This window comes from Ambystoma mexicanum, chromosome 5q, assembly GCF_040938575.1.
Source record: "Ambystoma mexicanum isolate Mex_15411 chromosome 5q, UKY_AmexF1_1, whole genome shotgun sequence".
In the NCBI taxonomy this organism is placed as follows: domain Eukaryota; kingdom Metazoa; phylum Chordata; class Amphibia; order Caudata; family Ambystomatidae; genus Ambystoma; species Ambystoma mexicanum.
The window spans coordinates 772,492,299-772,508,014 of NC_090933.1; the positions used below are offsets into that span (position 1 = coordinate 772,492,299).

General features: G+C 42.9%; 1 protein-coding gene across 1 annotated transcript in view; it reads left to right on the plus strand.

Moving 5' to 3' along the window:
• STMN2 (stathmin 2) overlaps positions 1-14,169 on the plus strand; it is a 165,752-nt gene extending 151,583 nt beyond the window's left edge. The window contains exons 4-5 of the mRNA XM_069621246.1: positions 11,044-11,235; positions 12,666-14,169. Of these exons, the coding sequence (XP_069477347.1) occupies positions 11,044-11,235; positions 12,666-12,725 (252 nt within the window). The 3' untranslated portion in view covers positions 12,726-14,169. The remainder of the gene's footprint in view (positions 1-11,043; positions 11,236-12,665) is intronic.
• The last annotated feature ends 1,547 nt before the right edge of the window (positions 14,170-15,716 follow it).

Below are 15,716 nucleotides of genomic sequence, written 5' to 3' on the forward strand. Positions count from 1 at the left end.
TACACATTTAATTAGTACATGATTAGCGGTTTCTTTGCATCTGTTATCCTTACACAGTCGGCAATACCTCTCTGTGGAAGATAAACCATTATATTTACTTTTGTTAGATACCAGCGGTAAATTATCAACCCTCAATAGAAGTAAAAATCGCCTGAGTCTACTTGATGGACAGAGGGTTAGATACAGCTGCATTTGCTTGAAGGAATAGAGCATGTAATGGATGAATTTGTATTTTGGAAGCTTATCCAAATGGGCGTAGTTTTCCAACCAGTCCCAGAGGGCAATTTCTTTGGACAGTGCATTTTTTTGGGGATCATCAAACTTCTCTCCACTCTTAGTCCAATTTATTACCCTCAGGAAGGCTTCAATCTCCTTTTTAAGATGGCATTTGGTAGCTTCCTTTGTAGCTTCAATAGCAAATTCTTTCAATAACCGATTCTCTGGTTGATTAGAAATCCTAAGATAAAGTTCGGCTCTTCTTTTCAGGACAATGGAACCTAAAGAGGAAACCCCCACTTCCAGTCTTAACAGTGCCATTGGAATAGATTGGGGGAGCCCTAGGATTCTTCTCCAAAACTTCCCCTCTATGACTTGCAGCCAGCTTAAGTCCATTTGCAGCAGGGCTTCCAGCCCATAAACAACCATAGGGGTTAACACCTGGGTATATAATTGACGGATTCTGTACAGTGTAAATCCACAGTTCTGTCTTGCAAATTGGCTAATCAGCGACGTTACTTGAGCTGCCCGATGTTGTCTCGTTTGAATACAGGAGTTATAGCCCGGCTTGACATCCAATTCGACCCCAAGGTATTTATATTGCTGGGTGTACTTGATTTCGATTTCGTGCAGTAGAAGCCTAGGGCGGGCAATCTTCTTACTTGCGAAGATCGTCACCTGAGTTTTCTCCTGGTTAATGATTAGATCATTATTCGCAGCGTACTCCCATAGCTTCAATGCAGATCTCCGTAGGCCACTGAACGTGTGATCCATAATTATCAGATCGTCAGCATACGCTAGCACTGCACAGTGGATTGTACCGACAACAGGAGGACAATTATGCACACTTGAGATGGCATCTGGTAAATCATATGTATAAAGATTGTACAAAAACGGGGCCGTCATGCAGCCCTGCTTGACTCCATGATTCTGAGGGATCTCTACAGTCATATCCCCCTGATTATTGAGTCTGCAAGCCACTGTGTTATCCTCATGCAGTAATTTTAAATAATACAGAAGTATCTCAGGGCAGCCTAATAGCTCGAGTTTAGCCCACAGTTTTTCTCTGCAGACCGAGTCAAAAGCTGCCTTAAAATCGACGAACATGGCATATAGTGGCAGATTTCCTTTCCTCATGGCCTTTGAGCGTAAAGTGTCCAGGATAATTATATTATGAATCGTTGAGTAGCCTTTCCTGAAGCCGCACTGAAAAGTGTTGAGTATATCCGATTTAGCCACCCATTCCTCCAATTTATCAAGTAACAGTGAAGCAAAGAGTTTCCCTGTACAGTCAAGCATAGATAATAACCTGAAGTTACAGGGATCTTTCCTATCACCTTTCTTGAAGATTGGTATTAAATAGGCATGCTGCCATGATTTAGGGATTTTTCCAACCGCAAGTACTTTCCCAAATAATATTCTTAAAAATGTATCCCATAATTCCGGTTGGCTTTTCAACACAGCATTTGAAAGTCCGTTAGGCCCAGGAGCCCTAGATGATTTGAGCCTTCTAATTTTCCAGAGTAAATGCTCAGTTGTTATATTGAGGGGGGTGGACCTTGGGGTCACTTTTTCTACCGACTTTCCCATCTCCTTAGTATGGATGTTGCGACCCATAAGGAAGTCCGTCCATTGACTAGAACCTATAGGGTTAATCAGATCCTTTCTGCCACTGCCTCTGGCTTGGCCAAGAAGGGACCATATACTTCTTGAATTTTTGGAACATATGGTTTGAACCATATTTTGCCATCGCCTAAGTTTTAGCTCGAACCTTTTCGCTTTAACATACGCTCTGTACTTATTTTTTAGAGCTCTGCAAGTACCATGATAGGCCCATTGACAAGCACTAGTACGTTTGGCTTGTCTAATTTCTGCTCTTAGCCTACGTTTGGCATCTCTAATGCTTTTGTCATATGTAACTGATGTTTTGCCATCAATCGCTATCCGGTTAACTGCAGATGTCGCATGTGTAGCGGAGAATGATGTAACCCAATGTTCCATTTCATTTATGGACATATTATGGAACTTGTACAATGTGTCATCATCTATGCCCTGCACCCTGTTTACAGCTGCATTGATGTTTTTATCAGACCAGCATAGACGGGTGCCCGAATGGTTAGTTGTCATGTCCCCCAGGGGCTTAGTACATATGGCCGGCATAACAATGTTGCACTTCAGCACAAGCATTGAGTGGTCGCTCCAGTCATTTGCAGAGATCTTCAGGTCGCTTACATTCATGGCCATCTGTGGACTCACAATATATAGTCCAGGACGCTTTTTGCGGTCCCGCTGTGCCATGTATAATTTCCTGGATTATCGCTTAAAGTTCTGCCGTTCATCATCTCCATTTCCCAGCCGTTGAAGAAGCTCAGCCAAGAGATACCAAGTGGGTCTTCGAGATTATGTACCATATTGTTTGTTGAATTCAAAAGAGGATTAATAGATGTGCCGACTGTGCTTCGCATATGGCAATTAAAGTCCCCAACAATAATTACCAATGTGTTAGACGGATCCATCACCCAGGCGGCCAACAACTCGTGAATTGCTTCTTGAAGGGATTCAACCTCGTTACCACCCGGTGGACTATACAGAATAATTGTGAGCATATTTTCTCTGCATCCCTCGCTTATGCTCTCCAGTTCTACTGCAATCACTTTATCACTGGATGATGTCTCCAGCTGTCTTTATGTAACCGTATTTCTGATACCTGTGATCAGGCCACCATAGGGTCTCCCTCTCTTTCCCTTCATCGCCAGAGACTGGTAGATTGTATAACCGTTGAGTATTATAGGAGATCTCAACCATGTCTCTTGTAGGCATATGCATACATTTTCTGTTAGGAGCTGGAGAGGACCCACCGAGGAGAACAAATGCTTGAACCCTCTACAATTCCATGATACTAGTGAGGGGATTCAATTTGAGTTCACCACCTTCGGTAGCACTGATGCTAACCAGGTTAGAACATTCTGGATATCGGCCATCGCGACCCGATCCTTTTTCAGATTTGGTGGAGCTTCTGTTGTTTCTTTTACTGCTGAGGGAGCTTTACGTGGCCATTTTGGATCTTCCTGATCGGGATCGGGATCCACTTCAATGTCAACGACTCAGAGACTGTCTTTATAGTTACGTATCAATTGGGCAGAGGAGATAAACTTGCAATGAATGGCTGAGACGTTGGCGTTAGTAACTTGTAGAGGCTCAATAAATTCAAAGTCATCCGATCTTAATACGCGTAGTTGAGGAACAGCGTGGAATCTGGTCATTAGCTCAGTTCTGGTGAGCCAACTGCTCTCACTTTGCTGGTATAGGTTTTTAATGAGGCATATCCTGTTCTCTTTCTGAGGAGCCTCATTATCCTTAGGATTGTTCACCGGTTCCATTCTACTTAACTCTCTATCAGCTACCGGGTTATCTTTGCCACCAATTACATGATTCTCCTCAAGCTGCTCTAAAACAGGTATGTTAACGTATGCAGATGCAATTCCATCTTCTATTTCATCGTCCCCATCATCATCTGACAGTACCCAGCTTGTTAAGTAACCTACTTGCTTATCCTTACGTCTGCACCCGCCTGTCGTTGGTTTCCTTGGTTTTTTATTATTCTTCCCAGAAGGCTCAGTATCCGATATTGGTGGCGCCACCTCACAAGCCTTCTTCCTCATTGCCGCTCTTTTGGCTAGTCGCCGCTGTTTACGGGAGAGAAATACTTCAGGTGTATTGGCTGCGTTGGGGGACGTTACAAGATTCTCCACACTCTCAGTTACTTCTGGGTTAAACGCCGTATTCTCCCCTGGGGCTCTCGCAATAGTTGTCACTGCGGCAGGATTTTGCGGAAGCAAATTTAGTGTAGTTTCCAATATGCATCCACACATTTTAAGAAGGATCTTAAGGGCAAACTGTACAGAGGCAACCGATGATTGTAGTTCAGTCAAATCCGTAGGGCTGGAAGATGCTGTATTGCTAACCTCCACCTCTTTTGATTCCAGCTCGGAAACATTATGAGTGTTCAGATTAGGTGTGGTTGACAATCTCACAGAGCCCATTCTCGGAGATTTAGTAACTTCCTCCATTCGATTGCTCGGTGCCAGTTGCCCTACTTTAGCCACCGCAGGTGTCATAGATCTTTGCATGGAAAGACAGAGTTCCAGTAGAGAGTTATTATCTATATCTCCATAGCTCTCGTGGTCCTGCGTGTCCATATTGATCGCCTCCCCCTCATCCATGGTGGTAGAATTATTTTCCGGGTGCGGGTTCACTGGGAAAAAATCCGTTATTGCTCTTTTAGTAGCTGGCGCTGGCTTTGTTTGTTTATCTTTGCCCATCGCACACTCTTCGTCCACTGGACTACTCCTTCTTTTCCGCTGTCACAAGTTGTAGCGTGCTTGGGACTTCTTACGAGAAGGCATGTAGTTATTTTGCTCTAAAGTGTTAGCAGTATGAAAAAAGAAGGCATAAAAATATCAGCTGCTTCGCAGTAAGTTGTGTTTGCCTTCAGAAGCTTACTTTATCGGAGTTCAGATCCAGGTTTAATCTATGTGCCCAAAAAATACCTCTCTATATGGGCACAGAGAAATCTCGTTTTGTTTGGCTCAACTAGCTGTCTTGCACTGGAAGAGCTCCCACTAGTGGAAATCACAGCCCCACTTACTCAAATGGGAGCCCCCGCTCTGCAGGCAATACCACTGTACCTGCTCACACCTTTAACCATGGAGTGGCACTGCAGCGGCTCCTCACAGCCAGCCCCCACAAGAGCCAAGAACGACCCACCGCCCTGTCGCCTCTGGGCCAAGGGACCCCGGGACACCTGGTCCCCAGCCTACCGTGCCGCACAGTGGGGTGCCACCTCGGAGCCAACTAAAAAGCGAGCGAATTGGGACCACTAACCAGTACCTGCGTGCCTGATGACGGGGTCCAGGTCGCACGTCCCACCCGGCGCCCGATTCCAGGGGCGCTCCCTCGGCCGCTTGCCCCAGGTGGGATCTCCTCAAGTGAGGGCGACAACTCCGGGCTCCGCTCCGCACTTCAAACGTCGCTCGATCACCAGCGGCCAGCGGCGGCACAAGCGATGCAGGCGACGCGAGGGCTGAGCCGCGCCGCACAAGCCGCGTCGCACTCGTTTCAGACGTCAGGCCGTCAAGCCGCACCTCCTCCAGCGCACCAACGTACCAACGCTAACGCCGGATCACGCAGAGGCCGCTTCCGACAGCAATAGAAGACTTGAATTATTTTTGCCAAAATTAATTATTATGAATTGAAATTTTAGGGGACTTAGATGTATACATTTTAGTGCTATTGTGCTGATGAATTTTGTTATGTGTAAATTGTTTGAATTTTAAGGGATATATATATGTACATTCTAGTGGTATTTATGGTGATAAATGCTTTATAATATGAGAACATTGCAAAGGTTTGATGTAAACCATAAGCAATTAAATTAAATAAATAATAATAACACATTTTAAAAAGACATTCCCTTTCTTAAATAAGTAATTGTGCCCCCTGGTAGGGAATCCTTCCGCTTTGGGAAAGCTGGATATTAAGGTGCTGCTAAAGGACCATGATTCTGCCACTGCTAAAACATTTGGAGCCCATTTCCATAGATCAAAAGCCATTACAATGTGCAGATGATATCCGCGCTGAGGGATCTTTGTGGTGGGGGGGCACTCTGCATATTGACATCTGGCCTAGAGCTTGTCTTCAAGGAGTCACATGGGAGGGGCGGTGGTGGAAGAGTGGACACCTGCCATAAAGATGCAGAAACCCCCCCCCCGTCTCCCCCCTCCATCACAGAAGCAGGACAATCCATTAGCAGGGCTGTGAGAAAGACTGGCACAAAAGCCACACAAGGTCAGCCCAAAGATGAGCACAAAGTACACAGTAGCCACAATGAGCCCAGGGAAGGGAGTGGGCCCAAGTGAACCAAGAAATGAGCCCAGACGTACCAACATAGCTGTTGTGGGCATGGTGATCCCAGAATAGGGCAGAATAGAAAAGAGTTAACCCACCTACGGCTATCAGAGGGATGCGGACGAGGGACGGAGGGGTGTGCCAAGGCAGTACCTTTCCATCCCCAACCCCATGCTACCCCCTCTCTCCTCAAATACTTCCAGGCTATGATTTACTGATTTGAGTCTATTGCAAGCCAAGACACCAATGGGAAAAGCCGGAGCAATGTAATGAAGCGGAAGAATGTGATGGAGAGCAATGGCCAGGGTCATGCAAGCAGAGGTCCCTCGCGGCTCAGCTGATCAGCACGTGATTACAGAGCTTCAAATGTGACATGAAGCACACACCGTGGGTAATAATAAGCAGTGCTCAGGTACATGAGGGTCCGTAGCGCTATATAAATGCTAAATTATTATACTTATAATTATAATGTTTAACACAGGGTTGTCCAACTCCATGCCTCGAGGGTCAGGATTTCAGGATATCCCTCATTAATATTCACAAGGGAACATTTGCACACACTTAGAATCATTGCATGCACATATATCTCATGAATATTAATGAGGGGTATCCTGAAAACCCGACATGGATCCAACTCTCGAGGCCTGGAGTCGGACAACCCTGGTTTAACACGTGCCAGCTATTTCGCTTGCAAACGTAAAATGAGTTGGGGACTTTGGCACAGTTCCAATTAGGTTTATTTTGCCTGGTATCTAATAAGGATTTATTGACACATTGGAAATCTTCACTTCCTTTCCTGGTTGACTTGAAGCAATCCGTTGATTTACAGAACGAGCATAGGGGAGCAGATTAAGGAAGTAAGGTGAGATTTGTGGTTCTCTCATTTCGGCTACTCACTTTGAGTTGCTTTTGTAAATGTGAAGCCTGTAGAAGGTACCAGGGAAAGGGCATTGGAAAAGGAAGCAGTGGTGGCAAGTGCCCTCATCTGACAAATGAGATGATAGTTTAGACGCCCGTGCCCTCTGTTATCTCATGCCTCAGAAGAGACACACAGGTTGGATGCTCTCGAGTATGTCTGGAAAGCATCTTACTTTTTTGCAGAGATGTACGCTTCTTTGGAGAACCTGGCATACGTCTGTGCTTGTGTTGGTAGCTTAAGGCCATTCCATTGCATTTTATTTATAAATCACTTTTGCCAAAGCACTGGAAAAAAGAACAAGCTTTACAATATTATAAGATTAGAAATAGATTATGTGCCAGATCTTAATATTCAATAATAAGAGATTAGGGGTTGGTGAGAAAAAAGCAGAAGACAGGAGAGAAGATTTATGATGGGAGAGACATTTAGCAAGAGAGGGGTCTGCAAAGTGAGCGAGAGGAAGGTACTTCCAAAATAGGGTTGTGTGGTGGCCGAGATGAAGGGCGCTTCATAATAGGGCTGCAGGTGAGCGAAGGGCGTTCCATAATTTAGGGGCAGGAGAAATAAGAAGCTGAAAGGAGACTTAGCGCTTAGAAGATTCAACATTATACACAATGTATAATGCTTCATTTTAAAACCCATGGGAACATGGCCAAAACAGAATTTAAAAAGACGTTCACCGTCATATGATGATGCATTGATGTCTATAACAATTGCCTTAATGGGTAGACCCATCATTTGCTGTCAATAGAGGCCTATGCAGTGCCTATAGCGCTCCGCAGATTCATGGTTTATTCTTTCTGTTTACTGTTTGCTTTTCATGAATCATCAGTTCTAAAGAGTGAGGAGCCCACAGGTTTGCTTGAATCTGGAGTAACCCCTCAGGTTCAGTCATATCTAGCGGGATTGTGATGTCCGACACGAAAACAAACACTCAGGGCCTGATTCACAGGCACGTTTTATAATGGCGCAAGCCCATTGGGAAATGCTCTGTGAATCCGGAATCCATGATCATATGCAATTCTCTCTTACAGAATTCACTACAACGTATCCCATGAAATATGGTAATTTGGCTACGGCAGGCAAGCCATTCATGGCTGTGTTTAGATATGTATACGGTTCCACGTGGTTTCACCTACCACATGTCAAAAGTGACTGATTGTGCCAGTTCTGTCATCGCCATTAAGTCGTTTTGTTTCTCTTTCTAGTAATAGGGGTTACCCCAGACTCTTTCTGTCCACACCTGCACACACACCTTTGTATCGCCCCTCTGTCCTGCCCCCTATCTAGCTATATATCAGTTTGCAGTCCACCTTCAAAATGTTGCAGGCAGTGCTCCAGATAAGATTTGGATATGACTCTCTATTTTTTAAAGTTGGGAGAAAAATGATTTTTTGGGGAGTAGAATTGTGAGTCCAGTTCCCAATGTGAGTATTTTATAAGTGGATGAAAATATGTATTAACTGGAAAACGCAAATGTTTTTGTGATCATTTTTTCTCTGCACCTCGTTATTCAGCAACTCGTTATTCATGCACATTAAAAGATACTTGTTTACTTCTTCCAATCAGGCAGCAATAATAGAAACCTCTTCCTGTAGTACTACGTGCATTACTAGTCCAAACATATCCATGGAGCTGTGCCATTTTACTATTTGTACTCCCTATTTTTATTTTTTTGCGAGTATTTGCCTATTTTTAGGGAGTAAAAGTTGATACACCTCTTACCTGTAGGGTTGGTTGCAGGTCAAAAAACTGAAGACCGAATTTATAAAGCAACATTCCTAGCCAGAACTGGCCTTAGAGTTTTTGCTGCCATAGGCAAAAAAGGCAGACGTGATACCCACCCTACACCAACACTTTGTTCCGACCACGTTCTTGCCACATGACAGGGCAATTAAGCTAACATTGAAACATCAAAGATCACAGATATGGTGGGCCTTTATTCATGCATTGTCTTTCACCATGATGCAGACCCCCAACTTGCTGCTCAACTTCACCTTGATCCCTACCCTTATCTCGCTGCTAATCTTATATCATGATGCAGACCCTCAGCTCACTGCTCACCTCACAGTATGATGCAGACCCTCACTCACTGCACATATTGCGCGTGATGCGCCCCTCAATTCACTCTTTATCTGACACAGCCTAGGGTAGACGGAGTGAGCTCAGTTGCTTCAGGAGATTCTATTCCGGCACGGGTGCATGGTTATTCTAGGTGCTTTGCTCAGTCCCGTCTTAATATGACGACAGTGTATAATAGAAGGGATCATTAGAAACTAACATTTCAAAAAGAACCAGTTTTCAATGTTAGTACAATTAAATTATGTCTAATTTTAATAGCACCTATTACTGAGAATGCACACAATTTTGTGTCTCAAAATGTCCATCTTTGAAAAGATCATGCTCATATTAAAATTAATCATCTTTTTGTAGCATTATCAAAAAATAGAAAACAACAAATGTGATTGCACAGTGTGCAGGCTGGTCCTCTGATTTATTGCAATGACTGTCAGAAACCTAGCCCACCCCCCCCTTGCAGAGCCTGTCAACCTCCCTCTCAACATTCCTGGAGGACACATGCAATGACAGTGTTCCTCTCCAAATACCAAGCTGGTCCCCCTCTGTCGCTGCTGCAATCTACTTTAAACCAAAAAATAGACCAACTCCCTTCAAGATATTTGTGTTTTTTTCTGTGGTCGCTTTCCTGGCAGAAATAGCTGGGGTGTCTCTGGCAAATGTGCACGTGACAATGCAACTCTCGCCTAGAGAGAGAGAGAGAGAGAGAGAGAGAGAGAGAGAGAGAGAGAGAGAGAGAGAGAGAAAGAGAAAGAGAGCGGGATATGCATAGGATACACTGGGTACAGCTAGTCACTAGATAATTCCTTGAACCAAACCAATCTGTTGTTTTAGTGCCTTCACAATGTAAGGCTGGAAGGATAGCGCGGGAGTAATGCGTTTGTCTTGGAAGCAAGACAACGCATAGCAACACAGGTTTGAATCCTGGGCTCACGCTTAGAAACTCGTATCCGGTATTAAGTGTGTTATAAAAGAACAATTATAATGTATTACTAGGCAGTTTATTATTCACAGGGCTCCCTGAAAGTGTGCATTTTTATAACTTGTGCAAATAATATGTGAGATTAATGCACACACAGAAATGCGACAATGTACAACAATATCAAACAAAATATTTTGTATTTAACCGTGATGGTCAGAATTAACCCAAGAATTGCAATCCTACAAGTGTGACTAACTCGATCTTTTCTTAAAGGTTGGGGCTCAGTAAAATCCAATCAGGTGTTCAGGTTAACCACAATGGCAATGTGTGAGGCCCACATTTCAGTGACGATAATATGCATATTTGTTCACGACTGTGAAGACACAATTTGATTTTTTATTATTTTTTTAGACCCTGTGTAAGTTTTTATTCCATTTTAACATTACAATGTACAAACATCATAAGTGAGCCATACATTACCTAAGCAAATAATTGACAGCATAAAGAAAAAATAAATCTATAGATGAAGGAACTTCAATTTATGAGAAGGCAATTTACAAGAATGCGAACGATATTGAGAAATTCTCGGACATTTGGAACAGGTTCCTGGATGTCAACGGTTGAATTTTATTTTCTGCACACAGTGAGCTGTTTTTATAACAGGGAATTGTTCTTGCTGTGTTTATTTATGCCTGTCATTTTTTGGTTCACTATTTCGTTGATTCTGCATTGTTGACCTTTGACACAATTTGATTTTACTCTTTGATTGGGTGACAATGTCAACAATAATATTTCAGGAATTTCCAGATGCATGTAGGATTCTTGCATGGTGCTTGATATTGCTTTGAGTTGATTCAAACGGAATTGTTTTTATTTTAGAACATTTTATGTTGGCAGTTTCAAATGCAGTAGGAAACATGGAAAGTGCAGAAGAACTTGACTGCAATGACGCAAGATGACGAAGAGGAAATGTGACTCAATGTTGCTTCCTTATGTCTTTTAGGTGCAGGAGTCCCAGATCCTGAAGCAACTGGCAGAAAAGAGAGAGCATGAGCGAGAGGTCCTTCTAAAGGCTGCAGAGGAAAACAACAACTTCAGCAGAATGGCTGAGGAGAAGCTGATCCTGAAAATGGAACAGATCAAAGAGAATCGCGAAGCGTACTTAGCTTCCCTGATGGAGCGCCTTCAAGAGAAGGTAACTGCTGATGGCAGACTGGCCATGGCTGTAGGGTAGAGCATGATCATAAATGTTCCTTCACAAAGACAAGCGCTGCGCTCGCAGTCTCGTAACAGTTCCATTCCACGGCCAATGAGAGCATCTGTGGTAGACCCGAAATGCAAATGATACGCTTTTACAGAGATGATTTAATTATTTGTCTAAGTATTGAGTAAGTCACTCTGCTGCTGCCCAAGCCTCATGGAGGTGTACACCTTGAGTCTGTATCCCTGCAAGTAAATGACTTATCCTCTCATTTGGGGCCTCCTACTGAAAGTGCTAAAACATTAGGGCACAGCAATATGGTCCTTAAATTGTAGTCATGCTCTAGGCTCTCTGTCCTAAACATTTAGCTAATAACCTACGACCTGGGAATTATCTTTCATGGCTTGATTTACTCTGCCTCCCAAGTTCAGGCCATTACAATCAAATTGTGGTCTCGTGGCCACATGGTAAAACGCATCCTACCTGTATTAAATATGTCTCACAAAGTGGAGGTGACGAGGACCATAGTCCACTTGAGTATTGACTATTGTAATAGCTTGCACCTAAGGCTCCACTAAAGGCTTAGTGCAGCCACTGCAAGTAATTCAAAATAAGGCACCCAGGCTGAACCTGGGACTGAAACCCAGAGAACACCTCACACCTGCCCTACGCTCCTTGCATTGGCTTCTCTAGACAGGCAGACCACCTTTAAGACCCAGTTCACTACCTATTGTGCTTACCGGGGAACTGGTACATAGTATATGCAACACAATTCATCATGTTCCAGAGACTTATGGTTGGCTAACAATCTTCCCTCTCACCAGCCCATTTTGGGGAAAAAAAGATGTTTGGTGGCAAGTGGCTGACCTCGGCAAGAGCCTCTCTAGAAAAAAACCTGTCCATCCCGGGAGAACCTTGGGTAACCATTTACAGTAAATGAACTGAAGAAAGTCCTGTTACACTTTCATCTGAATGTTGACATTGGTGAAGTCTTCACCGTACAGGCACTGTGGATTTCAAGAGCCATCCATCATCTGATCTTCACATTATATTAATTGTTTGATAGATTTCCTGATGCGCTTATTCACCACAGTCTCTTGTACTTTATCTACTTGGTTTCAGCCCTTAACCCTTTTTCCATCATCTTAATTCTTCCTGGATGTGCCAAGGAAAGAAGGTTTAATCTCCCCTTTGCTTACTCCTTCTCTTACTCTTTTCCCTCTTTCCACTTGGGGAGACTCAAAGACGTTCTGGGAAGCAGGGGGTTCCTGTACTGGGTGATTCCAAATGTGTTTCTGGCAACAGCTACATCTAATCATGAATCATGTTTTAATCATAGGGACCTTTGTGAACGGATAGACTTCATACGGGTATGCATGCATTGAAAGGCCGCCGCTGATGCTTCCCTGTCCCCTCTTTTTCAGGAGAGGCATGCTGCAGAGGTCCGCAGGAACAAGGAGCTGCAGATCGAACTCTCCGGCTGAGAAACAGCCTTGGCTGATGTGACATGTCTCCATCATTAGTAAACTCCCCTGCCTATATTATTATGGATCATGCGATATCAGTATGAAAAATGTATGACATGGTTTAAAAACAAGAAAATCAAGTACTCATTATAAAAAATACAAAAAAAGAATGAAAAAAAATGCAGTCTCTTTGCAGAATGATTTGCTTGATGTTTAAAAAAATCTTGGATCTTATTTTGTAAATACTTACATTTTTGTTAAAAAATACGAGTATTGCATTATGCAAGTTATTTCATAATTTTACATGTCCTGTAACAGGCTTTTGATGTCGTCTGTCTCACTTAGTTAAATTTGCTAAGTCTGTTCTTTCCAAATTCCCATGTCTAATGCCAATCCCTGCAGTTGTCAGTCTAGCAGAACAGCGAGGGTGGGAGATCTGTAATGCTAGAGACACATTGTGTTCTACTTTTAGCAAAACAATTTGTACAGTAATCCTAAAGCTTTGTTAAGGCTTTGACAAGGTCACAAGTGTTGTGGCAAAACCCAAGCATCCTGCATAACTCCAGATTGCCTCGGTGTGATCAGCACCCATTACTCATCGTAGGGCCCAAAGCTAGTGTCTACGTTGAAGTGCCACTTCCCAAGTGGAAGAAGTGGCACTTACTCTAGAGGATCTCATCTGCCTAGGCACAAGTCAAACTTTGGGAACACACTAATGTGTGGGGCCCTTTAACATAAACCCTGAACTCAATGGAGGGGCCAATGGGCGAAACGATCACACAAACAGTTCAAAGTATGTCTCAACTCCGATTGCAATTGATGTATGGGCAGTTACTTGTTTGTAAACGATTCTTCGGAAGATAAGAACACAAATGTGAGCGCTCTGAAAAATTGCCAAGCCACAAATGATTGTGCCGTCAACACGAATAAGTGTTAATGCCGCACCACAGCCGTGTTAATGAGTATACTTGCCTCATTGTAGGCTTTTTGAACCGTTCGCCCCTTTTTGATCAAGTTAAAGTTGGGCCTATTGTCCATCAAATTGCAAAACAGAATCATTCACAACTGGTACATAGAATACTTTGCGGCATTAAGTGATTTTTTTAGGGGAGGGGTATATTCGGGAACTTGTGCGCTGGCTGTTCCAATTTTTAACATTGCTGATGTCTGTTCATAAGCTGGTTTTTGCTCCTGGGTGGTAGGTTCCCTTAGCTAGTTTAATTACGTCTGGACTCATAAGGCCTAAAGCGTCGGGGTCACTAGGATGGGCAGTTGTGCCATGTGGGTGATCAGTGGGAAACATACGCCAGGTCTCAAGCATAGCTGCAGTTTTGAGGTTGTCCCATCTTCTGAAGGTTGCTGCCTGCATATTCTAATCCTCCTTCCTTAGTGCTACTTTCCTGTTCGTCATTGTGAGCAAGCTGTGATTAATAAAGAATTGGGGTTCTGTGAACTGAAAAAAGCCTGTTTTTTCATTGCATCTGTCTATTTTTTTGAGATTATGTTTGTGCAGCGTGTATGAGACGAGTGGCCAACAGCTCCTGATACGCTCGCTTTCAGTGTCGCCGAACGATGGCGTAGCCAGCGGTGACTGCCGATGATTCTAACACCGGGATATGTATTAAATACACTTTGCTCCGAAGCAGTGAATTTTTGCATCAACATTTGCACCGGTACAGAGATGCATTTATCAACCAAGACAATGTATGCATGATGCATAAACTAAGCACAAATTAAGGTTTTGATTGGGCAAGGTTGGTTGTAGTATGTGAAACAGAATGACACATCTATTGCAGTTTGAGTTGGTGGTTTTCGTGTTTATAATGTATCAAAGTCTCACAGGGGATAGACATTGTCACAAGAAAATATAAATATGTTAAACACCCCAAAGAACAGTCCAAGAATAGTTACTTTATTCCAAGAACAGTCACAGGAGGCCTTCTTTGACAAAAGCTGGGTCTTGGCCACCCTCACATAATTTTAATGGCTGAAATGCACACACGCATAATAGCACCTCCCAAATTCTCCCACATTTCTGGACTTTGGTCCCTCCAGGGCGTTCAACCAAAAACGTGTTGGCACCATAATTATGGTGACAGGCACTATAACAAATGACATAACGAATGAATGAATGAATGAATGAATTAATTAATTAATTAATTAATTAATTAATTAATGAGAAGCAGTCAAGTGTACCATGAAGATCAGAGTATGCCATGTATATTTAATGTGTTACAGAACATGTCACAAATGCCAGAGCAGCCCCAGAATTTTTCTTGCATACATATTTATTTCAATAATGCCTTATGTTTATCAGAGAAGTGCCAGGTCAATAACCTCAATCTCAGAACATCAATGTCATTTCGATTTAATCGCCTGCTGTTTCATCGCAGATTTTTTTAAAGCAGATTTTTTTTTTAAATCGTCTTTTTTTTGTTGGGGGTTACCCCCCCAAACCTCCCATTCCCTTTAATTATTTTTATATCCACGTACACCCACACCCAATTTATATAATTTTTTAACCCCCCCAGAAATTTGATGATTTTTTTTTTAAATCAGCGGCAAAAAACCCAGCGAAAAAACATCTGGCGATGAAATTACGTTGTACTGTCATTTCCTTAGTAGCAATGGTATTTACTTTAATGAAGGACAGCCACAACACATGCACAATAAGGAGTCAATCATTAGCAATGACCCGGTTCAAGACACACTCTCTACTGGAGGGCGCTTGAGATGCCACAAAGTGGACCATTTCACCATCAATGTTTTTCACACCATTGAAAACTGATAGTGCAAAATAATTCTGGTCTGACTCACACGAATACAATGCTTGCAGTAGCCTGACACATTCACGTAGGTATGATGAACAGTCTTGATAGTTGCCAAGTGAACATTTGTTAAATGTCTTTTTTCTATTCATGACTTTTTTTCTTTTAATGTTCTTCCGATCATACCCATTTATTAGTCTAAATCATTTGTTTCTCCAATTCCACCCTAGGATCTTTAGTT